Source organism: Argopecten irradians, chromosome 9, assembly GCF_041381155.1.
Source record: "Argopecten irradians isolate NY chromosome 9, Ai_NY, whole genome shotgun sequence".
Taxonomy (NCBI): domain Eukaryota; kingdom Metazoa; phylum Mollusca; class Bivalvia; order Pectinida; family Pectinidae; genus Argopecten; species Argopecten irradians.
Window position 1 is genome coordinate 26,515,361 of NC_091142.1, and position 26,667 is coordinate 26,542,027.

A 26,667-nucleotide genomic window follows, 5' to 3' on the forward strand; every position below is an offset into this window, starting at 1 on the left:
TACTATATTTCGCCTTTGTCGGTCTAGGACAGACATATAAATGGCAGCTATAAGCTATTTGTTCTGCTTTTTATGGTGGAATGTATGTTGCCAGTTCAGCTGCTAGCATACAGATCTAGACCAGGGCTGCTATTGAATACACAGTATAAATCTTGTTTATCTTTGTAGGACATATCCCTGTCCATAATAAAAAATAACGACACCTAAATTTCTGCTTTCCATTCTCTGTGGTAAATACGCAGTGTCTCCAGTATACTTTGATGTATAGATTTCCTATCCATTATAAAAAGATTACACACAGAAATTTCTGCTTTTCATTCTCTGTAAATATACTTGTGTGTGTATATATATACCAGTCTCCATTATTTTCTGCATTCACATGTCCTTGATTTTTTGCAGATTTTGATTTGTTCTGTATGTGCTAAAGCGTTAAAGTCTCCAGTCAAAAACATTGTACATTACAGTACATGTACATGCTTCAATGTTTCTACCATGTTGTTGAAATTCTTGATAAAAGTTTCATTCGTGTAATTTTTAGCTCACCTGGCCCGAAGGGCCGGTGAGCTTATGTCATGGCGCGGCGTCCGTCGTCCGTCGTCCGTCGTCCGTCGGCGTCCGTCCGTCCGTCAACATTTCCTTTAAATCGCTACTAGTCCTAGAGTTCTGCATGGAATGTAACCAAATTTGGCCACAAACATCCTTGGGGGAAGGGGAACAGAACTTGTATAAATTTTGGCTCTGACCCCCCGGGGGCAGGAGGGGTGGGGCCCAATAGGGGAAATAGAGGTAAATCCTTTAAATCACTACTAGTCTGCATGGAATGTAACCAAATTTGGCCACAAACATCCTTGGGGGAATAAGAACAGAGTTTGTATAAATTTTGGCTCTGACCCCCCAGGGGCAGGAGGGGTGGGGCCCAATAGGGGAAATAGAGGTAAATCCTTTAAATCACTACTTGTCCTAGAGTTCTTCATGGAATGTAACCAAATTTGGCCACAAACATCCTTGGGGGAAGGGGGAACAGAAACTTGTATAAATTTTGGCTCTGACCCCCGGGGGGCAGGAGAGGCGGGGCCCAATAGGGGAAATAGAGGTAAATCCTATAAATCGCTATTAGTCATAGAGTTCTGCATGGATTGTAACCAAATTTGGCCACAAACATCCTTGGGAAAAGGGGAACAGAACTTGTGTAAATTTTGGCTCTGACCCCCCAGGGGCAGGAGGGGCGGGGCCCAATAGGGGAATTAGAGGTATATATTCTCATTCCTTCAGAAAAGAAACAATGAACCTGTATTCAGAACATTACTTGGCATTACAAACCAGGTGAGCGATACAGGCCCTCTGGGCCTCTTGTTTTAGGTTCTATTCTATTGTTAGTAACTCTTTGTTTCTTCCAATTGTGTTCTAAAATCAGCCAGTTAGTTCAGGCCAGGATTTCCAAATAAACCTGTCTGAAATCTGATCTTTAAGGTACTGTAAACAACATTTAAACTACTATATGGGGGTGTGAATGTTATTTTACAAATGTTTATGATTTGTTAGCACACATTTAAAAGAAAGTTCCTACATGTAAGCCACATAAGTATTCTTGATAAATATACATATACGCTTCATGAAATGACATCGAACTCTTCTTTCCATAAAACCTGTAGCAAGTGATTTTGGATATAAAACAGTTTTAGAGTGCTATGCAAAATAAAGTTTGATATAAGTATTCTAGTTAAGCTGACAAGGCCTGTGCCTGTAACAAGGTTTGCTCCAGGGGGGATAGACTTTAACTATAATCCAGTTTATTTTTGCTGGCTTAAACACCACTTGCTATTGAACTGATATTTTGTGTATAATCGTCTAGCTACTGGCCTGTAAATAAAAACTTTACACTAGCAGTCACTGAGAAAACTTCATTTGAATTTATTTGTGAACCAGTTGAAAGAAATTCCCCATGTGGATAGTATTGGTTTGACCAATGTCGTATCTGGTGTATACAAAGTTTCTTGATATCTCCACACAAATCAAGATTTATCTTTTCGTTACAGATCACTAAAATGTTTAGTGGTACATAAAGTATTGTCTGAGGATTCCTCAATTTACAAACAGGTTCCTCAACTTCACAGTTATATTGAGTTAATATTATACAGAGTGAAAAGTTTTTATCTGTATGATATACATTGAGTTAATATTATACAGAGTGAAAAGTTTCTATCTGTATGATATACATTGAGTTAATATCATACAGAGTGAACAGTTTCTATCTGTATGATATACATTGAGTTAATATCATACAGAGTGAAAAGTTTCTATCTGTATGATATACATTGAGTTAATATTATACAGAGTGAAAAGTTTCTATCTGTATGATATACATTGAGTTAATATTATACAGAGTGAAAAGTTTCTATCTGTATGATATACATTGAGTTAATATCATACAGAGTGAACAGTTTCTATCTGTATGATATACATTGAGTTAATATCATACAGAGTGAAAAGTTTCTATCTGTATGATATACATTGAGTTAATATCATACAGAGTGAACAGTTTCTATCTGTATGATATACATTGAGTTAATATTATACAGAGTGAAAAGTTTCTATCTGTATGATATACATTGAGTTTAATATATTATACAGAGTGAAAAGTTTCTATCTGTATGATATACATTGAGTTAATATTATACAGAGTGAATTTTTTTTATCTGTATGATATACATTGAGTTAATATCATACAGAGTGAAAAGTTTCTATCTGTATGATATACATTGAGTTAATATCATACAGAGTGAAAAGTTTCTATCTGTATGATATACATTGAGTTAATATTATACAGAGTGAATTTTTAGCTCACCTGGCCCGAAGGGCCGGTGAGCTTATGTCATGGCGCGGCGTCCGTCGTCCGTCGTCCGTCCGTCAACATTTCCTTTAAATCGCTACTAGTCATAGAGTTCTGCATGGATTGTAACCAAATTTGGCCACAAACATCCTTGGGGGAAGGGGAACAGAACTTGCTATAAAGTTTCGGCTCTTGACCCCGGCGCCGGAGGCATGATGGCGGGGCCGCAATAGGGGAAATAGAGCGCTAAATCCTATAAATCGCTACTTGTCCTCAGAGTTCTTGCATGGATTGTAACCAAATTTGGCCAACAAAATCCTTGGGGGTAGTGGGAAAAGGAACTTGTAATAAATTTTTGGCCATGACCCCCCCATGAGGCAGGACGGCGGTGGGGCACAATAGGGGAGAATAAGGTCAATCCTAATAAATCGCTACTTGTCCTAGGCGGGAGTTTTTTGCTGCACTGGATGTAACCCAAATTTAGGCCACAAACACTCCTTGGGTGAACAGGGAATCAGAAATCTGTATAAATTCTTGGCTCTGACCCCCGGGCGGCAGGCAGGGGGCGGGGCCTCAATATGGGCCAACATAGAGGTAAATACCTTTAAATCGCTACTTGTCCTAGAGTTCTGCATGGATTGTAACCAAATTTGGCCACAAATATCTGTGGAGGAAGGGGAACAGAACTTGTATAAAGTTTGGCTGTGACCCCCCCGGGGGCAGGAGGGGCGGGGCCCAATAGGGGAAATAGAGGTAAATCCTATAAATCGCTACTTGTCCTAGAGTTCTGCATGGATTGTAACCAAATTTGGCCACAAACATCCTTGGGGAAAGGGGAACAGAACTTCTATAAATGTTGGCTCTGACCCCCCGGGGGCAGGAGGGGTGGGGCCCAATAGGGGAAATAGAGGTAAATCCTATAAATCGCTACTTGTCCTAGAGTTCTGCATGGATTGTAACCAAATTTGGCCACAAACATCCTTGGGGGAAGGGGAACAGAACTGTAATTGATAAAGTTTGGCTCTGACCCCCCAGGGGCAGGAGGGGCGGGGCCCAATAGGGGAAATAGAGGTAAATCCTATAAATCGCTACTTGTCCTAGAGTTCTGCATGGATTGTAACCAAAATTGGCCACAAACATCCTCGGGGGAAGGGGAACAGAACTTGTATAAAGTTTGGCTCTGACCCCCTGGGGGCAGGAGGGGCGGGGCTCAATAGGGGAAATAGAGGTAAATCCTATAAATCGCTACTTGTCCTAGAGTTCTGCATGGATTGTAACCAAATTTGGCCACAAACATCCTTGGGGGAAGGGGAACAGAACTTGTATAAAGTTTGGCTCTGACCCCCCCGGGGGCAGGAGGGGCGGGGCCCAATAGGGGAAATAAAGGTAAATCCTATAAATTGCTACTTGTCCTAGAGTTCTGCATGGATTGTGACCAAATTTGGCCACAAACATCCATGGGGGAAGGGGAACAGAACTTCTATAAATGTTGGCTCTGACCCCCCGGGGGTAGGATGGGTAGGGCCCAGTAGGTGAATTAGAGGTAAATATTTGAATTCCTTCAGAAAAGAAACAATGAACCTGTATTTAGAACATTACTTGGCACTTACAAACCAGTGTGAGCGATACAGGCCCTCTGGGCCTCTTGTTTTTATCTGTATGATATTACATTGAGTTTAATATCATACAGAGTAAAAAGTTTCTATCTGTATGATATACATTGAGTTACTATTATACAGAGTGAAAAGTTTTTCTATCTGTATATGATATACATTGAGTTAATATCATACAGAGTGAAAAGTTTCTATCTAGATTATGAAACTTTTTAAAATAGTTTTGGACATTCCCTTCAGCTTTAAAATTATAAAAATGATGTGAATAATAGTGACTTTGTGCACGGATTCAATAAAATTATGCATTTAAAACACTGGTTCACTGTATATACAAGGGCAGTACCTATATATTAATAATAATGTGATTAAGTGTATAATGTGGTTGTCCTTTGACCAGTCACACGCATTAGGCGTAGTTATATCCACTGTAAACATTTTTCAAGCTATTGCCCTTACTACTATATTGTTTTTTTAAATATACACCAGATATCACGAATTTAAATGGACCAATACTGATTGTGACTTCTTTCTTTGCCCAATAGTCACCAGATTTAGACTCCCTTAATTTGGGTTAGGGTCAACGATTGTTACGTCATTTTATGCGTGAGCGCAACTATATACCGTCGTTCGTTCTCCGTAAATCATATGACGTACCACGCTCGCACAAACAACGTGACCATAACAATCCGATACCTACCTGCAAAGGGTAGAGATACTAAACTAGTAATATGCAAAAACAGATTACTCTGATATTGAAATTAACAGATTAATTAAGTTTGTAGCTGACACTTTTTTGTCTACATTTAGATTGTTATTGTGTCATCCACAGTTCGTTCTCATGATTATTCATGTATCACTGTAATCAAAATATAATTATCCACTGGAGCCAATTAGATTTCAGCCCCATTTCATCATGAAATAAGTCTATATCAAATATCACTTCACATCTGTTTCATCCAAAATTCACGGTTTTCCATATAATAATTGTATAAGACCTTTTTTTCATAAACCACCTCTTAATCCGCTATCCTTAGACCTATATAAGAGCCCAGGGCGCTTAAAAAAGTCGATTAAAAATGAATAGGTGCTATTAAGTCTAAAATTATTAGCAAAATTTTCACTCGTGTCGATTGTTGTTTTGCGTCACCTTATTTAAGTTCTGGGCAATGGCACATCTGCGGCCTCAAAATAGGGGTGGGGGCGGTGTATTAGGGACAGTGGACGCATATTGGGTCGAATATACGGTAATAAATAAAATTCCCTTACAATTAAAATAACCTACGTTCCACAATTTCCAATCATATATCCCACACAAAATAAAATTAAGAATCATATTCAAGACATCAATGCTATAATTTAGCTGTAGTATATGTGTATATGTCAATTTTCAAACTCAAACATTTATTAGTAATTATAGAAATCCTTATAGTGGAAAACATTGAATGGCAATAAAACAGTAGGTACAAGAAGTTCTATCATCTAGATGTCTTATCTGTGATACATATCTTCTATTTGTAATGGAACATACGGTGATCAAGGCTCACATTTCAGAACCTAGTGTACATTTACTTAGGGGAGGAACTGTAAAGAATGTGAACGTACGTCGCCGGTAAGGAATGTGCTGCTGGCACCATTATATTAATCTTTGTAGGCTAATAGGGACTAAGGCCATTGTGGTATTGGCTTTACACTACGTAATTGTAGCGATAACAAAAGGAAACTATATAGGATAAAAAAGTAATAAGTCATTTCTAATGAGCTCTATAGAAAATTGTTGTTCAGAGTGCCAGAATAAGGTCATATGAATATGATTATTATACTCCCTATATGTTGTATGGTATGTTCTAACACTTCATATTATAAATTTTACATTAGTCATAACATAAACTATGTATACCATTTCTCTCCAACCACCCTCCCCCTCTCCACAACAATCCTCCCAAATATTCCCTCCCCCCCCCCCCAAAAAAAAAAAAAAAAAAAAATCAAATACAAACCTCCATAGATATACTTTCAATGTTACTTTTGAAGCTTTAAGTTTATTATGTATGCAAATGATGTTAACTATGAGAATTCATATTTTTTATCTGTATAATTTTCATGTCTAAGCATGACATGAGAAATCGTTTGATCAAGGCTCCAATTAAGTTAAAGCCTCCCACAGTCCTCAATTCGCTGTTATCATACTTATTTGTATATGTTCAGGGGGAGATAACCCTGTACCATCCTGTGATACATTTAAGTACCAAACCTTGTGTTGGAAGTCTTAATGGTGTATTACATTCAACATTAAAACTGGATTATCTGCTAGCACTAAATCTGTGATGACATTGAGCTGATACTTTGTTAGATAAATCAATGAAGTCATCAGATTCTATCTGTGTCTGTGACATCCAGAACATGAATCATGCCAGAGGCCCTTCTGCCCAGCTGTTACTCTTTACCATCAACAGCTTCACTCCACACTCGATGGTGTTAAACAGGTTGCTCTTGTCTTACAGGGCTGTTTGTGTTGTCTCTGGTGAAAGTATAAATGTACCCTGAGCTGTCAACGGATGGAACATGAAGATTCTTGAAAGAGCTTATCTATCAAAAAGACATGCAGCAGTCTTATTTTCACTCATGTTGAGCAGAAACATGCATCTAATTCACATTTATGTACATACAATTATGAATATCTTAACAGGATGTGTAAGAACGGTATACAATATCCTAATGGTTTTCATGGCAAATTACGTATTCTCCTAAACTCTCACGTACTTCTCGTTTATACATACGCTGGCTATACCATAATTAGTGCTTATCTCTCGTTTCAGGCCACCAAGTGCCACATCTCTTTGTCACTGATAATTCCAACAATCATGCTTAAGATTTATATTGATAAGTTATTATAGTGTTAGAAGTCATTTCCTTTTCTCGTTTGTTATCCACTCAACATAGTTGATTGGTATGGAGTATGTGTTTTTGCGCCCTGAATGCACCTTTCTCTCGACACTTCACTTGCACTTAAAAATCCTCACCCTCATAGTAATCCTTGTACTTTGTACATCCGTTATACAACCGGTGGAACTTGTTACTCATTATATTCCTTGTTTTTGCAGTTATAGTATACTTAGAGTTATTTTAAAATCTAAGAAAATACAACAAATCCTGTTCCCATATGAGATCATTGGTCTAGCTGACTATTGTGACATTCAAACATCGGAAATACTGATTCATGAGTTGAACCTATTCATAGGTCAATTCATTTTGATAACCATTTACTACAAAAAAGCTTTTTTTCTCTCTTCAAATTCCTCTTTTTCCTGCAATTACTTTGAGTTAATGTATTTTAAAAATAATGCTGGAAGCACATTTAAACACAGTATATCAGGACACTTAACTTACAGTTTTTGCATTCATAGGATGACATTTGTTTTAGTTTATATGTAAAACTATACAATTATAAAAATATTACATTATATTAATCTAAGTTATGCGTTCGGTGTGACAAACTCTATAGGGACAATTCTCAAAACTTAGAATTAATAAAGAGTTACAATAATAAAATAATGCCACATTTTACTCCTATATATATATACTCATATATATATAACATATGCACATAATTTTATGCCTCTTAAAAGAACAATCTGATTTGTTGAAGTTTTGTAGTGTTATCACATTTCTTATGTTCATGAGAAACTTTTCATTTTAAGTTTGCTATACTGTGAATTATCATTTGGAATGAGCGGAATTTTTGTCCACAAAACTCAATTTCTAATCAGTCGTATAAGTCTTTTGAATTATATCTTTGATTTCAATTGTTTTATGATTTGGCAGTCTAATCAGATTAAAAGAAAATCAAAAACTTTATAATTTTTAAACACAAGATTCCATTGAAAACAATGAAGTCAGGATATACAGTGATATTCTTTTTCATCTTTCTGTCTATTTTGTTTCTGTAGTTTTTGTATATTCCAAGTTTCCATGGTAAACTTGCCAAATTATTACACAAAAACGTGTATCGATCTGATGCTCTTTCTATACAGGTGTGGACTATTGCTGTGTATTATAACAAACTGATGTTTTATTCGAGTTTTACAGATTTTTGTAATAAAAACTGTAGGTGGTAGAGGCTGCAGTAAAATGTCAAAGTTAAGCTTTAGATATTGTCGGTAAATCAGGTAGCTAGTTTAAGAAATTGCATTGATTAGGGTACTGAAAAATAGTACTGAAAATCAATAGGGTTAAGATATTTACAGAAAATGGTTGTAAAAATAATGTGTTATCTGTTAAGATGTAAAGGAATTTTAAAGAAGAAAAGAAAGAAAATTATAAAAAAAATATCCCATGTTAACAAAATACAAGTATGTTTTGTGATTAATCTCTTTGATTTTTTTTTAGAATAAAAAAGTGAAGCATGCAAATATATGCAGTTATATTTAAAGAAATTTTAAAATGTTTAGCTATTGTATGTTATATAATGCTTCTTAATAGCTGATAGTTTGTGACTTTTGCACTGCTTAGGGACACTTTCAAATTAGGTGTATACTCACAACTGTTTATAACTCATCATATATGCATGAATTTAACTTAAAACCACCACTCAATTGAAAAAAAACCCTTTTCCCTAGTTTATGTAAATTCATGTAGCTACAGTATTTTCAGCCCACTGTAAGTGAAAAATCATCATCTTCAATAAGAAAATAAAAAAAATCAAATAGTATTTTAGAAAGGTAAATTTCAGAAACACAAATACAGAATCCAAGTATAGACAAGAAATAAATGGGAGCATAAACTCTTTTTACCAAAAAAAAAAAAATATTGAAGAAGAAAATTATCAAAGAATTTTTTTTGATTAAAAATGCTTAAACTATTTAGTGAAGGGGCGATACCTATTTTACACATCTTTAAAGGAAGAAAATAATTTGGCATGCCCTTTGCCATTTTTATTTCGATATTTAGTTACTCTAAATTACCTTAGGGCAATAAAATACTCTCTTACTACAATCTGCCTTATTAAAAGGGAGTTAATTATAAAAAGGAGATACTATTTTTACAAGCCATTTTTACTCTACTTCTTCAAGGGGAGATAATCGTTAAAGGTAGATAACTGTATTTTGAATAGACATACCCTTTGCCACCTACTATTTATTCTCAAGGGGAGGTAATTACTTTGACCTGCCCTCTGCCACTTATATTAATTCCACTGCTACTAATGTTTGGTGTCTGATGGGAAGTTTCTGGTATTAACACAGGCCAAAACCAGCCAGAGACCCAGCACACTTAACCTCTCTGCTACCACCGCAGCTCTGCAGGTAAGTAGGTCAAAGGTCAGATCGGTGTCCTTTTATTTTACACAGCAACACAAGTTATCTCAAAGTCAGTGGGCTCATGTGTAATGTTGGTGCATTCTTTATTTGAGTTTTGTTGTGACTTCAGGGTATCAGATTTTGAGATAATGAAGCTTTGACTCGGATGTATTGTATAAGCTGCATGTTGTGTGTGTCCATTTTACTTTGGTTTTGTGTTTAATGCTGTATTATACAGGAATATTGTGTACATGCAGGACTAATTCAGTTATAGTAGTTACTATATTAAATGATAACGATCGATTGAAATACCCGATGCATGTCTCCTTTTGAAAAAAATGTACCATGGAAAACCTGTAGTTTTATAAAGGTTGAAAATTGGGAAATGACTAAATTTTATTATCAAAAGGAATTTATCGTGCATGTTGGTGATGAAAATTCTTTATGAATTTAAGGCTTGAATATAAGGCTTCCATTTTCAGTCTTAGTCTTGAATTTCTCCGATGAAAAGGCTTTAGATAGATATGTATACCGGTATTTGAATCCAAGTGTTTAATTGGTAAGAGAAGATTTTAAAGGTCAATTTTATCGCAGTATGATCTAAACAAATACTATCAACTTTTAGATGCTGCAGTCATTAACATTTTTCCTATTGGTATTAAATATATACATACATGATAATTTTATTAATTTGGCCCACTTCACAAACATTTCTAAATTCAAGGAAATTCAACTTAAAATCTCCCATAGGAAAGCATTACAGAAGTGACGGAGAAGTTACGAAAAGTTTCTTAGACTTAAGATTGTTTTCTTAATTTCTCTAAATTTTAATCTACTATGAAGAATGCATATCTGTGACATATAATTCATTGACATTATCAGAAGTTAAAAAAAAAAAAGTATATATCTCGTGTTGCAGTATATCAATTTTTTCTCTTCAATGAGATTTACTTTCATGACTATTGTGACCAAGGAAAAGTTGTGAAAGTTTTTCTCTGCAAAATTATATGTACATTATTCTGAGTTACATTAAATGTATCTCAATTTAATAGGCTTATTAGCCGAGAAAATTAATATTTGGGAACATTATTTCAAATAGAGATCATAAAAAAATGAGTTACCTCCAAAGGAAAATTGGCTGATAGTATCCCAATTCATTGATTATGAAATTTTGCTATTGATTGTCTAGAATTTGAAGGATTATACAATACAAAATGGAAACTGATCATCAGTTACAAATTGATCATCGTAACATCACTAATGCTTTGTCACCTGATGCATGATAACTAAATATAAGTACATGTAGTTGAGTTATCTTTAGAATTAGAACTATCAGTTAAAAATTAGCCTGGGTTTCTTAAAAATGCGTCACCGCTGACGAAAAATAGGAGCAGATGTATTTGTATTTTTCTTCAGTTACAAAAGTTACTTACTTTATACCATAACCATGATTGAAAAGTTTGAACTTCTTATTTTCAAGATAAAAATATTAGAAATAATTAAGTGTGTCCCGAAAAATATTTGTGGTACTATGATCTATATGGAATAAAGTATTAATTGTGCAAGCATCAAAAGCTAAATGAATTATTTGATATTATCGTCTGGGTTAATTAGACATATATAAACATGATTCAATACCAATTATTTTTCAAATGATGAGTATTGTTTACACTCTGTTGGCTGTGGAGCACCTTTAAGCTCCTAATGACTTGTTTGATTTTCTTAATCTCACAGACTTCACTATGTATGAACCCTGCCTTTATTTTGATATTGAATGACTGGCCCTACAGTGTTACCGTTATTTATAGGGTCACAACATGTACAATAAGTGATAATAACTGAGAGCTTTGTTTGTGTGATCCACTATGTGGAATATTGCAATATTTCAGAGTTGTTACCCTGGTAATATTTACACAAGAATTCAGAATGGTTACAAGTTAATTCATTAGCGTATATACATTAGAATTAGAAATAAGGAAGTTTTGGAATGGTTGTGGTATTCCTATGGTAATTCTGTAGTTTTAAAGTGCATGATGGTACATTTATTTGTAATTAATTACATATTATTGAAAACCAATTTACATTATTGTAAGTTATACGAGCTGTGTGCTGATAATGAATGACTGTACTACTTGTAACTATAGTATTATTTTAGTACAGTGTAATGACTAATGTCTTGAATGGAGATCTAGAATTAATGATTTATTTCACAACTTGTAATGTTAATCCACCGCCGACAGAGCTAATGTCTTGAATGGAGATCTAGAATTAATGGTTTATTTTCATGGAGAAAAATTAGAAGCCATTCAACTTGGTAACTTTTGTCACTGTTAAATTGTCTGCATCTGTTTTAAATAGTGAAAAAATACCATTTGTCAGCGGTGGAGCATCTTTAAGTAAAATAATCATCATATGGCATTTTCCATTTTCACCTATCATAAGTTTTAGCTATAATTTTCTTTGAAATATCTTTTAAAGCTTAAATGATATATTTATTTTCAGATATATTATAAATATATGTATCTTGTGAAAGCTGAACTGTGGTTTACCAGATAATATTTTCATCCAGTCCTTTCACCGCTGTCACACAGTGGCCGACACTCTGAGACATTATAAGGACGACCTAACCTGGATGCTTTATACATTTTACATGACTTAACTTACAGAAAGCATTAAAGGAAAAGGAAGAACATATAGAACAATTACTTAGGGAGCGGGATTTAGAGAGGGCAGAGGTCGCTCGTGCTGCAGCGCATGTTGACGAGGTGAGTTATCTCCCTTGTAATGGGTCCTGGATATTTGGCGTGTGGCGTAGTGTTAGTTAATTGTGTTGGGCTGTATTTAGGATGATGCCAAGTTACATAAGAGGCTCACGTTATGGAAATTAATGTTTGATTTATCTGTTTAAAATTGCTCAGGAAGTGATCATAAATGTAGTATTAATGGTACCTTATAACTTTTGAGAGCCTTCAAACAAATCAAACTTGTTTTACAGTTAAAAAGTATAAATTCAAGTCCGGTTTGGAAACGAGGTGGGCCTTTAAGATGTTGTTCTCATTGGAACAGTTTTGGTATGTTGTATCAAAATTCATATGGTGTAGTCTTTTATGGAATTTTGTATTATTATCAGGCTGAGGGTGAACTTACATCCATGCGTGTCCAGAATGAGCGACTAAGAGAAGACACTGATGATGCTGTTATTAAACTGAAAGCAAATATACAGCAATTAGAGAAAGAAAAAGCAGACCTTCTCTGTAAGCTGGAGGATGAGAAAAGGTATACAGAAAATGAAAACTCCTATCTCATAACAAAGTTTACATTTTAATATAATTATAGGTAAAATTATTATGCTTCAATTTAATGGGAAAGCCAGTGAATATTTTTCATTTCAAAATATTTTGTTAAACAATACAAGTTATACAGGAATTACAGAGAAAAATATTATATTATTGTATTGATAAATAGATTAGACAACAGGCAAAGCCTATATAGGTCCTCTCCAGAAATATAAATCGCCAGTGAATATTGCTCTTTAGCATTCAAAATCTAAACTTAAAAAACTAGGCAACATCTGTGGTTCTAAAAAGCTTTTTACTAACATGATTAGTTTTGAAGAATACAATTTGAAATTGTGAATTTAACTGTTAAGAAATTGATGAATAAAGACAATTTTTAATTTGGTTGTTTGATCTTCGAAATATTCATACTATTTATGTATTGCCGAGGTTCATTAATTTTCATAGAAACATTTTGGTGAGTTGTAATATTATATTTAAACTGTGTTTTTTTTTAAAATCAATTATTACTACATGTATATCTTTTGTACTGTAGGAAAGTAGAGGACCTTCAATTCCAGATAGAAGAGGAAGCCATTACCAAAGATGACCTTGAGGTATGCAGCCATATAAATGAATATTAAAACAAAACATGCCTTAATTAAAATTCTTATTCACCAAAGAAAGGGGGGGGAACATTTTCCTTTCTCATTAGAAAAGTTAATTGTCAATACGGGGGATTTTGAGACCCCAAAATAATCTGGATAGAGTATGATTCACCATTAATTAGTCCCACTTTCTGCACTTTAACCACATTGTTTTGGTGTCTTGAAACCGACGTATTAGCCATTTAAGTCATTATTAATAATATTTAAAGATTAAATATTGAATAATTGCTCTCTACAAGAAGAAATAATTTTCAAAACAGGGAGGTGGGGGAAATTATGTAGAAGATATTGGAAGGAAATAGATAAATATAAATTGAAAAAGACTGAAATTGTATACAATAATCGGAAATGATAAATTGAAATATTCTATAAAACAAACAAAATAATTTTATCATGACATGCTATATCTACAGTCCAGGACAGAAGAAGAGGAAGCCAAACTTAAGGATCTAGAGAAGTCTCTTCGGCGAGAGAAGGAAAGGGCAGACAAGTTTGAACAAGAACTCTTTGGTTTGAAGGTTCCTATTCAAATAGTACTCTAAAGTAGACTAGATGCTAATGTATTTGTTTTCTAAAACAACAGATCTCTTCTGTTTTTGATCAGTAGTCAAACTGAACTAAGGAAAAGGCATTTTAACTACAAGCATTTGTTTGTTTTTACAGTAATGAAACAAACATATACCTAGCTAATGTCTAATACCTCACCTCTCATTTCCTCATCAAGTTTTGCATATTTTAGTGGTAAAATATTAAAAACAATAACTACCCTAAAATAGTGACAATCACATGTGCTGTATAATTGATGTGACTTAAAGATGTGAAATTTAATCTTTGCAAAATGTCATATGACATGATATTACAAAATGTGACTTGTTCACGTGATACCTGATAACATTTGTGGGGGGTGACTCATTCACGTGATACCTGATAACATTTGTGGGGGGTGGACTCATTCACGTGATAACTGATAACATTTGTGGGGGGTGACTCATTCCGTGATACCTGATACATTTTGTGGGGGGTGACAAAACTACCATGTTTACTTGTTCTGGCTAGTACCTGGTCTCTTCGACATCTGACACAACAAACAGATTAGACATATGTTAGCGCCATATCAAAACTGACTATCAATATATTAATATCTATTTTCAATAACCGCTAGTTCTAACCATAAGCCATGTTCGTATTACATGAGCAAGCCCTTTTTTAAGCGTCGGTTTAGTACAAGATCGGGCTTCACTGTTCCGTATGTTGAAAAATTTGCAAATATCACAGCTGTAAAAGTTATAATTTGTAGACAACAAAAATGGGAAAGCCATGTTATTATTTTCAAACACCTAGCTTAAATCAAAACTACAAAAGGTAACACATGAGAAATTCTTGAACTATCGATAGTGTAATTGCTCGCATTCACTAACATAATCAATGACACCCCCTTACTCTACAATGGTTGGCGTATGGGTGACATCAGTCTTAATTTTGATTAATTTCAGATATTTTCAGACAGTGGCTAGTGGTAAATTTTGGTGAACATATTGTTCAGGAAAAAATTTTTTAACTCTCCATGCTTTTGTTTTTGATTGCAAAGTGTCATCAGAGCAATATACAATAAAACCCCCTCCTTCCCTTCGCAAATGAATCGGACTTCATTATTGGAGATAGAAATCTCGGGTTATAGGCGCACAAGGGCCATGCACTATAAGCCCTCGATTATTCATTGCTGCTTTCCCTTCGGGGTAAATCACGAGTTCTGCCCAGGGGAGGGATATGGGCTGTGAATTGTGTCTGGACCATACATTCGAGGGGAAAAAAAAAATGATCGGTTATGTACCAGCGTGTTCTTAGATTACTTTCAGTGTGATGAAGCCTAAACGGCGGTGTGGTTTGCCCCAATACCAATCTAGCAAAAAAGACAAAAACAAAAAAACCGACATCTTCAAACTATTCAACTGGCTCGGACCACTATCTAAACGCAAATCTCATCGCAATCTTCCACGCTTCTCCAAAATCGCTAGAATGATTAACATATCCAGAGTCCGTACAGGAATTCAGTTGAATGGAACTACTGCCGAATGGATTATCATATGTAGTGACCAAACAACTCCATAAATCTAGGACATTACTGCCAGTTAGAGGGCTCATCTAGGGTTCTACAATCAAGTCTCAACAAAGGCACCATTATATCGTCACAAGGTGGACAGCCCTGCGTACTTGCTAGCGAGTAACAACCAGTGTTATAAGTATCGGGCGATTCTGTTGATGCTAGTGTCGTGGATTCAAGAGATGGGACTTATTATAGATTGTAGGTTACCCACAGACCTTTGGGCTAAAGGGGGGGATGTGGTACATGGCGTAGAGCTGGACGAAAAAGCAAGGGTAATAAAAGTGACGGGGAGACCTGTGGCAAGCAAAAGGTATCGTTTACATGTAAAGTATTTATCCATCTATAAATAATAGCACTATTTCAAACATTTCCAATGAACCAGGAAATATTTTTCGAGACGAATAAAATATGGATTTCGTATGAATATAGATTTCTTGGGCAGGTACTCTTGATGGATATGGAAAAAAAAGCAAATTTTAACAGGAGTTTTAAATTCAGGTAGTTAGTCAGTGAACTCTGTGTGAGAACTCGTTTTGCTAATATACCCATAAGATTCCTAAACGATCAAATTCACACAGGTCATATGCTTAAGGTAACTTAAAAGTATTGAATGTCTTTTATACTTATTCTTCAGATTGCCTACTTCTAAATTTACAGAGTGGACATATAAACCTCTGGTAAATACTGATTTGTTCATCTAAACATATTATTTTTTTTCCCATTACAGATTATGTTCAAATTGAATTAATCAATATAATCATTAATATTGAATGCAATATCATGTGTACTTGTGTTTTCATCAGATTATTTTGAATTGCCTACCGACCTCTATGTCAACGTTTGGTACTTGTTTCGACTCCCATTGACTATCATAGTACACATTGAACCAACACACCAGACCTTTCATCAGGATCCCGTACAAGGGCCAAGGATGTAGGCACAGGTAGAAACCAATGCTCATGGCACCTCATGATGCACGTCTCTCTTAAGAAACAAATAGTTCTAACGGATTGTTCACGGAGAACCGCAGTGGTAGTGGGTAGTCCTGGAGAGTGCTCGTTTCAGTCTCTCTTACAGCTTCAGTCCTGCCTCCATGTGTATCACGAGAAGTCGTGGTACAGGGGATATGACTATGGAGTGAGAGCGTTCTAGTTAAATCATCTAGGTTGCAGCTTTACTGATGCCTCTTTATCAAAATTCTCCAAAAACATCTCGAAAATTTACCCTAGGATCTGTAATGACATCATTGGGTTGTCATAACTAGATCATATTGATTTTGTAAATTTATACCTCACACGACCCCGGGTTTCGTTATTTGTTGACACAACACAAAATATTTATTCTCTAATATATATGCCTTTGTCAATGTGGAAGTAGGGGTTCGGATCTGAACAGTTGAAGGTTTTGCCGCTTGTATTCAACAGAGATATGTTTTACCTGTAGCTGCTCTGATGTGTGTTATATTTGCATGTAACAGAATGTATTACATTTTAATCACAGTTTTGGTGTTTAGATGTCATTTATCATCATATGTAGCATTACATGTATACATTCTTTATCATCATTTCATGACAGAAAAGGTCCTTTTTTCCACACTGATGTACCACGGCTAATATATTTAAACATATTTACCAGTGTATCATTTTAACACAATATCTTGGCCATTTTCTTCATGGGTCGACGAATAGTTTTGTTTGCTACAATGTTTCTTGATTATTTTCATGGAATTTTTTAATAATTTTTAAACCTGCCCTTTCAACTTTGAATTTTCACTCTAGAAGCTAGGCCTACTGAAAAGATATTAAACAAAAAAAATTAAAATCAGAATTTTTTTTTCACTTTATGGGCATTTATTTTGGAATTAGGGATTTTTTTCATAATCTGTATCTAAATAGTACACCATAAGTAATTGTGGAAAAAAAAAACCCCCCATTTATAATTCATCAATGTTACGTAAGTTAACATTTTGTTGATGATTTCATTTTTGTTCCCATATGATTAACCTACATGTGTGTGTAATTTGTACCAATATATGATAATACATTGTATATAACAATCACTATTATTTGTTTATAGCTATATATATGGTAGTCCTTTGCCTACATTGCAGCTAAATTATTCATGCTGGATGTCTTTTTGTTCACAATAAATTACTTTACTAATATTTTCCCCATCTGGATTTATACTGGTTGAAAACTAACCAGATTTATTTAAAAAAAATGGTTTGACATTTTAAAGTTAAAGATAATCAAATATGTATGAAATGTCTTCATTATATTTCGCAGGTAAAATAAAAGATCTCAGAAACAAATTTTGCTGCTTACAAAATATTTGATTATTTTTCTTGATCTACCTGTAATGCAATTCGAGTACCAGTAATAGTAGTTGACTAATTTTCTGTTCATGAATGTTATTCACCTCTATTTTCATCAATTAGCTATTGATTAAAGTATTGCAAATTTGTCCAAAGTAGAAACAAAATCAAATTATATGAATTTAGATAGAACAAGTCTGGAAGGAAATTATTCCTTTTTACACTGAACTTGATAGCCATCATCACATTTCATCACTGGTATATATATCATGTACTAAATTGACCATGGTTTCATATTTTAACACTACATATATAGTGTTCCATCCTCACTGCTATAATCAGTGGTTTGTTTCATGCCTTCAACTTGCCGATCCGAACTTCTACTTCTACATATACATGTTGTAACCCTATAATTATTAAGAATTCATTAATTGGAATCAATTGTAACCTTCCTGACACGTATTTTATGAAATTTTGATTTGCGAAATGACGTTGTGTGGAGTGTGCAGATGACTTTCCTCACTACTTCTGGCCTATTTTCCTATCTTTTGCATTAGTAAGCTGCATGGCATTTGTGTTGTCCTATTGTATTGTACACTGTTCTGAAAATTTGGTTTCGAAATTGTGTTTATTCCAAAGCCTTGTGTGTGTTCTGTGTATATTGTCTTATATGTACTGTGTATGATATACCGGTATCATCTAAAGCGGGCAATAAGCCACCTCATTATGCAGTATTCAAAGAAGCACATATTTCTTCTCCAAGTATACTCAATTTACTTCAAGATATATGTATATACTACAGTTGTATCTAATTATAGCTATGAGCCTTTGAGGGGGAAAACAGAAGTATATAAAACCTCTCTCTGAACTCAATTTACAAAGGAGATACTTCCAATATGGGGGTTTCAAGATCCCAAAATGACATGGGTAAATTGCAATTTGCAGTCGATTAGTCCCACTATCCGGTGATTATGATGTCATCATTTGATGTGAGTCTTGTGACGTCATAATCACCGGATGGTGGGACTAATTGACGGTAAATTGTAATTTACACACCTCATTTTGGGATCTCGAAACCTCCGAATTAGTTTCTCCTCTGGTTGTATAATTGATAATCCATTGATTCCTAAGTTCAAATTCCTAGTGCACTATGTTTCAGGATTCATTAATCTTAAGTGCCTAGATCAACTGCTGGCTTGTTTCTTTATTGTAGTCTTTTAGACTCTATTATCAATAAGAATCATTCTTATTTGTATCAATGATCTCCAACCAAGGTCAGGTAGTTGCTACGGTAATTACACCAGTGATTAAATAAAACTAGAATTAATAATTTACTAAACTTCCACAAAGATTAAAAATAAAACAACAAAAACTTCAAGTTGGTTTTTTTATGCATATGCAGAAATTATTTCTTTTGGAACATAGCTGGAACTTAATGCAAAAATCATGCTTATCCTCAAGAAATGTGAAGGAAAAAAGTTTCTTACTTGTCCCAGACATATACTGCAGATCAAGAATGCATGAAGTACTGGTATTATAGAGGAATTAGCAATATATAATATTCATAATCTTTACTCAAGATGCATTACATATATCATATGTAAAACCATTTACCTTTGTTTAAGTCTGTATATTACTGAAGTTTATGCCATATAAAAACATTGCTATACACATATCGCTCGTCATATTTTCCAAATCTATATAGCATAACTCTGCATTTATAACTACTTTCCAATCTATTATAATGTAAATGTGATCATTCTGTTATTGTAGTGTATGACCTGACATGAATATATATGAGAAGACAAACCTGCAACCCACCATCCATTACTTATACACATCTTTCAATACTCATTTTCAAATCTTGAATATAAAGTCAGACTTCTGATAAATAATCTGCACTACATTTCGCTTTTCCCCTAAGATTGGTAATCAATAGCTATATATAGGCTGTAATATACTTTAGGTGATGAACAATTTTATGCTTGTCCTTAGAGGAAAAAGACCTATAGACTGTAGAATTTGTATATAAATATGTGTTAATAAATGACCAATAATCAATAAGATTTAGTGATGAAACTATTAAATTTCACTGTTTGTATGATCTAAGCATATACACTTAAATCTGTTACATTTATATTATATTCTGGTATTGTAAGTTGTTGTAGTTGTAAACTTGCCATGCAATGTGTACTCATTCAAACCAATATGCATATCAGCTTATTATATTTTGTTGATGAATGTTTTCTGTTTTATGAATCAGTTGCCTCTACGCCGTATCCAAAAAAAGTCACCATCACCGAGTTCTCCGGTAATGTGTCTTTTGTGGTTTCCTACGGAACAGTTTATACTTTATTTGTTATTCTCGTCTGGTTGCTGTCTTGGTCCGCCTGCTTCTTTTTATTAAGAATAAGCCTGATAAGGATACTGTTGTGATGTTCTGTATTTCATACAATATTCAGCATATAAACATACGTAATCTCACTCTATCTGATCCAAGTTAAGATTTCTATAGGGATACCTCCTGGCCCTTTTCCTTCATTGATCTAGTGCCGTTATTTCGGCTTTGAAAATTTGAGTTATTTCCCTTGTGGGAAGGTATCAATAGTGCAAAGACTATTACAATTTTAGTTTTATTCAAAAATTTTGTTAGTCTCTAATAAAATAAAATAACTTTTATGATTTTCGATCAGTTTGAATTGACCACCACACACCAACATATTGTACTGCTATAGTAGCCCAAAAGTTTTTGGGGACATTTTGTACTAGTCTTTCTTGTTCAGTAATAGTGCTATCAGACATCAATTTGGTGCTGCACCAAGTTCACAGTATAGGAGCCTATCTTACTGCATACTAGCGATACAATTTATGAGAATATTTGTGAACTCTGCCAAGCTACGAGACCGACACAAGCTACGAGACCGACACAGCTGTGCAAATGTAATAGGTTTCCACATAGACAATGGTTTACATGAACACACAGACTGACTCTCCTTAAATTGAGTCCCAGACAAGGCATCATGTCAAAATGTGGCTAGATTATTGAAATAAAAAAGTTCAGACTCTGAATGTTGGTATCTGTAGTAGTAGGAAACTTGTGTTGGCCCTTGAGTCACTGTCTGTCTACGTAATAAATGGGCCTGACATAAACTGCCAGACATCAATACACGATTCCCCTACCATCAGCTGTATATTATACTGTACACTATTATAAATCCAAACATTATATATGTTCATTGTGATCACAAACTACCAACTCTATATCTGTTCACCAGGATAATATTCTCATTCACTTGTGCAGAGTTCATTACTCTATGCCAAAGTATTTTTTTTTTTCATTTTCAAAACTTGGAAGAAAAAATTATGAAATTTGGTATGTCCTTTGATCATTGTCAGATATAAATAAGATGTATTATCCCATTCTCCTTGCCCCCTCACACCTTGAAATGATTAGCAGCTGAAGTAATAGTAAATTAAGAGACTTAGCATTAATTTTGTCATACACTTTGTTCTTATATCAAATCTTTATATTGTTAAAAGTCAACACCAATTTCAGTAGCCTGAAACTAAATCTCGAGTTAAGAACCTCTTCTCCAAAACCTTGGCCCCATCTCAAGTTTGTAAAAAGTATGATAAATACCATTCTTCCACGATGTTTTGTATGGTACAGACCACAACAGTATCCTTACTTCTGCATGTCGTCCTTTGATTGGTTACTTATCAATCCTGTATTGCCAGGTGCCCTTGGCAGGTCCTACTATATTTCGCCTTTGTCGGTCTAGGACAGACATATAAATGGCAGCTATAAGCTATTTGTTCTGCTTTTTATGGTGGAATGTATGTTGCCAGTTCAGCTGCTAGCATACAGATCTAGACCAGGGCTGCTATTGAATACACAGTATAAATCTTGTTTATCTTTGTAGGACATATCCCTGTCCATAATAAAAAATAACGACACCTAAATTTCTGCTTTCCATTCTCTGTGGTAAATACGCAGTGTCTCCAGTATACTTTGATGTATAGATTTCCTATCCAATATAAAAAGATTACACACAGAAATTTCTGCTTTTCATTCTCTGTAAATATACTTGTGTGTGTATATATATACCAGTCTCCATTATTTTCTGCATTCACATGTCCTTGATTTTTTGCAGATTTTGATTTGTTCTGTATGTGCTAAAGCGTTAAAGTCTCCAGTCAAAAACATTGTACATTACAGTACATGTACATGCTTCAATGTTTCTACCATGTTGTTGAAATTCTTGATAAAAGTTTCATTCGTGTAATTTTTTTAGGTTCTATTCTATTGTTAGTTACTCTTTGTTTCTTCCAATTGTGTTCTAAAATCAGCCAGTTAGTTCAGGCCAGGATTTCCAAATAAACCTGTCTGAAATCTGATCTTTAAGGTACTGTAAACAACATTTAAACTACTATATGGGGGTGTGAATGTTATTTTACAAATGTTATGATTTGTTAGCACACATTTAAAAGAAAGTTTCTACATGTAAGCCACATAAGTATTCTTGATAAATATACATATACGCTTCATGAAATGACATTGAACTCTTCTTTCCATAAAACCTGTAGCAAGTGATTTTGGATATAAAACAGTTTTAGAGTGCTATGCAAAATAAAGTTTGATATAAGTATTCTAGTTAAGCTGACAAGGCCTGTGCCTGTAACAAGGTTTGCTCCAGGGGGGATAGACTTTAACTATAATCCAGTTTATTTTTGCTGGCTTAAACACCACTTGCTATTGAACTGATATTTTGTGTATAATCGTCTAGCTACTGGCCTGTAAATAAAAACTTTACACTAGCAGTCACTGAGAAAACTTCATTTGAATTTATTTGTGAACCAGTTGAAAGAAATTCCCCATGTGGATAGTATTGGTTTGACCAATGTCGTATCTGGTGTATACAAAGTTTCTTGATATCTCCACACAAATCAAGATTTATCTCTTTTCGTTACAGATCACTAAATGTTTAGTGGTACTTAAAGTATTGTCTGAGGATACTCAATTTACAAACAGGTTCCTCAGCCTCACAGTTATATTGAGTTAATATTATACAGAGTGAAAAGTTTTTATCTGTATGATATACATTGAGTTAATATTATACAGAGTGAAAAGTTTCTATCTGTATGATATACATTGAGTTAATATTATACAGAGTGAAAGTTTTTATTATCTGTATGATATACATTGAGTTAATATCATACAGAGTGAAAAGTTTCTATCTGTATGATATACATTGAGTTAATATCATACAGAGTGAAAAGTTTCTATCTGTATGATATACATTGAGTTAATATCATACAGAGTGAAAAGTTTCTATCTAGATTATGAAACTTTTTAAAATAGTTTTGACATTCCCTTCAGCTTTCAAAATAAAAATGATGTGATAATAGTGACTTTGTGCACGGATTCAATAAAATTATGCATTTAAACAACTGGTTCACTGTATATACAAGGGTAGTACCTATATATAATAATAATGGATTAAGTGTATATGTGGTTGACCTTTGACCAGTCACAGCATTAAGGTAGTTATCCACATAAACTTTTTTCAGCTATATCTTATATATATTTTTTTTATATAACACCTGAAAGAAGTTAAAGGACCAATACTGAGTGGTATTCTTTCTTTGCATATAACAGAGTTAGCTCCCTTAATTGCGGGTAGGTAACGATTGTTACGTCATTATTTCGTGAGCACAATTTACGTCGTTTTCTCCGAAATCTATGACGTTACGCTCGCAAACACGTGACATAACAATCGATACCTACCTGCAAGGGTAGATAACTCTGTAATATGCAAATACAGAATATTGATATGAAATTAACAGAACATTTAGTTTGAACTGAAGTTTTTTGTTCTTTAGATTGTATGTGTTACACAGTTGTTCTCCTGATTATTCTGTACCAGTTATCAAAATATAATTATCCCCTGGAGCAATTAGATTTCAGCTTAATCATCAGGAAAAGTAATTACAAATATCACTTCACTGTTTCTCAAATTCGCTGTTTCTCAAATAATATTGAACAGACTTTTATTCAAACCACACATACCGTATTCGACCAAATAAGCGCCCAGGGCGCTTAAAAAATTGATAAAAATGAAAAGGTGCTAATAAGTCAAAATTATTGCAAATTTATACCGTTTTATGTAGTTTTGGTCCTTATTTATGTCTGGGCAATTGCAATTGAGGCCTCAAAAAGGGGGAGGGGCGCTTATAGGGACATGGACGCATATTGGGTCGAATACGGTAATAAATAAATTATACTTTAAAATAACAATATCACAATATCATCATATATCCCCACCAAAAAAAAATTAAGAAAATATCAAGCATCAAAGCTATAAATTTAGCTGTAGTATATGTGTATATGTCAATTTTCAAACTCAAACATTTATTAGTAATTATAGAACCTTATAGTGGAAAACATTGAATGACAATAAAACAGTAGGTACAAGATGTTATCATTAGATGTCTTATCTGTGATACATATTTCTATTGTAATGGAACATACGGTGAAAGGCTCACATTTCAGAACCTAGTGTACATTTACATAGGGGAGACTGTAAAAATGTGAAGTATGTGTAAGGAATGTGTGCTGGCATTATATTAATCTTTGTAGGTATAAGACTAAGGCCATTGTGGTATTGGCTTTACACTACGTAATTGTACAAAACAAAAGGAACTATATAGGATAAAAAAGTATAAGTCATTTCTAATGAGCTCTATAAGAAAATTGCTGTTCAGAGTGCAGAATAAGGTCATATAAAATATGATTATGATTATATATGTATGGTATGTTCTAACACTATTATATATATACTACATTAGTCTTAACATAAACTATGTATACCTTTCTCTCCAGCCACCCTCTCCCCTCTCCACAACAAATCCTCCCAAATATTCCCCCCCCCCCCCCAAAAAAAAAAAAAAAAAAAAAAATCAAATACAACCTCCATAGATATACTTTCAATGTTACTTTTGAAGCTTTTAGTTTATTATGTATGCAATGATGTTAACTATGAGAATTCATATTTTTTATCTGTATAATTTTCATGTCTAAGCATGACATGAGAAATCGTTTGATCAAGGCTCCAATTAAGTTAAAAGCCTCCCACAGTCCTCAATTCGCTGTTATCATCTTATTTGTATGTTCAGGGGGAGATAACCCTGTACCATCCTGTTATACATTTAAGTACCAAACCTTGTGTTGGAAGTCTTAATGGTATTACATTCAACATTAAAACTGGATTATCTGCTAGCACTAAATCTGTGATGACATTGATGAGCTGATACTTTGTTAGATAAATCAATGAAATCATCAGATTCTATCTGCGTCTTTGACATTCAGAACATGAATCATGCAGAGGCCTCTCTCCCTGCTGTAATACCAGGCACTGCTTCATCACTGATGGTGTTAAACAGTCTGCTCTTGTATTACAGGGCTTTGTGTGTTACTGGGAAAGATATGTATGTACCCAGAGCTTTCAACGATGAACTTGAAGATTCTTGAAAGAGTTATCTATAATAGCACATGCAGAGTTAATTTTCATGCATGAGCTAAGAAACATGCATCTATTTCACATTTATGTCCATATAAATGAATATCTTATGGATGTGTAAGACGGATCAATATAATGGTTTTCATACAATTACGTATTTAACTTCGATTCTGTTTATCAAGCTGGATTAATAATTGTGCATATACCTTGAAAGGAGACAATTTTGTATGATTTCCAACAAATCTATCAAGATTAATATTCATAGTTATATAGTAGAAAGTCATTATTTTTGTTTGGTATCCACACAACATGTTGTTGGCATGGTGTATGTGTTTTGGCCTGATGCTTTCTCTACGCTTCACTGACTTTATAATCCTCACCCTCTTATACTCCTTGTCTATATAATCAGTTATACAAAGTGGAATTGTTCAATTATATACATTTTATTGCAGTTAAAGTATTCTTAGTGGATGAAATAAAAAATTAACAAACGTACCCATATAGATCATTGGTCTAGCTGACTATTGTGACATGCAAACATCGGAAAATGATTCATGAGTTGAACAATTCATAGATCATTCATTGAACAATTCTACTAAAAAGCTTTTTTTCTCTCTGCAAACTCCTTTTAATGCAATTACTTTGAGTATGTATTTATTCATAATGCTGGACAATTTAAACAAAGATATCAAGGACTTAACTTTCAGTTTGCATGCATATTGACATTTGATTTTGTTTATATGTAACATAGAAATATACAAATTACATTTATTTATCTAAGTAAGCGTTGTTGACAAACTTATAGGGACAATTCAAAACTTGATTTACTCAAGAGTACAAAATATATAATTCAATTATACTTATATATATATATATATATTATAACAATGCAATAATTTTATGCCACTTAAAAGAAAAAATGATTTGTGAAGTTTGTAGTGTTATCTCATTCTCATGTTCCTGTTACTTTCATTTTAGTTTGTACTTTTTGAATTATATTTGGAATGAGGGAATTTTGTCCACAAAACTCAATTTCTAATCAGTCGTAT

The 26,667-nt window shown here is 33.9% G+C and overlaps 1 protein-coding gene across 2 annotated transcripts in view; it reads left to right on the plus strand.

The window, feature by feature from the left end:
• LOC138331901 (CAP-Gly domain-containing linker protein 1-like) overlaps positions 1 to 26,667 on the plus strand; it is a 102,213-nt gene that overhangs the window by 15,355 nt on the left and 60,191 nt on the right. The window contains exons 7-11 of one of the 2 annotated variants that reach the window (XM_069279760.1): positions 9,684 to 9,743; positions 12,404 to 12,502; positions 12,868 to 13,013; positions 13,569 to 13,629; positions 14,094 to 14,198. In XM_069279760.1, coding sequence (XP_069135861.1) covers positions 9,684 to 9,743; positions 12,404 to 12,502; positions 12,868 to 13,013; positions 13,569 to 13,629; positions 14,094 to 14,198 — 471 coding nt within the window. Of the gene's footprint in view, positions 1 to 9,683; positions 9,744 to 12,403; positions 12,503 to 12,867; positions 13,014 to 13,568; positions 13,630 to 14,093; positions 14,199 to 20,336; positions 20,410 to 26,667 lie in introns of those variants that run through there. The other variant, XM_069279759.1, reaches the window with a different exon arrangement.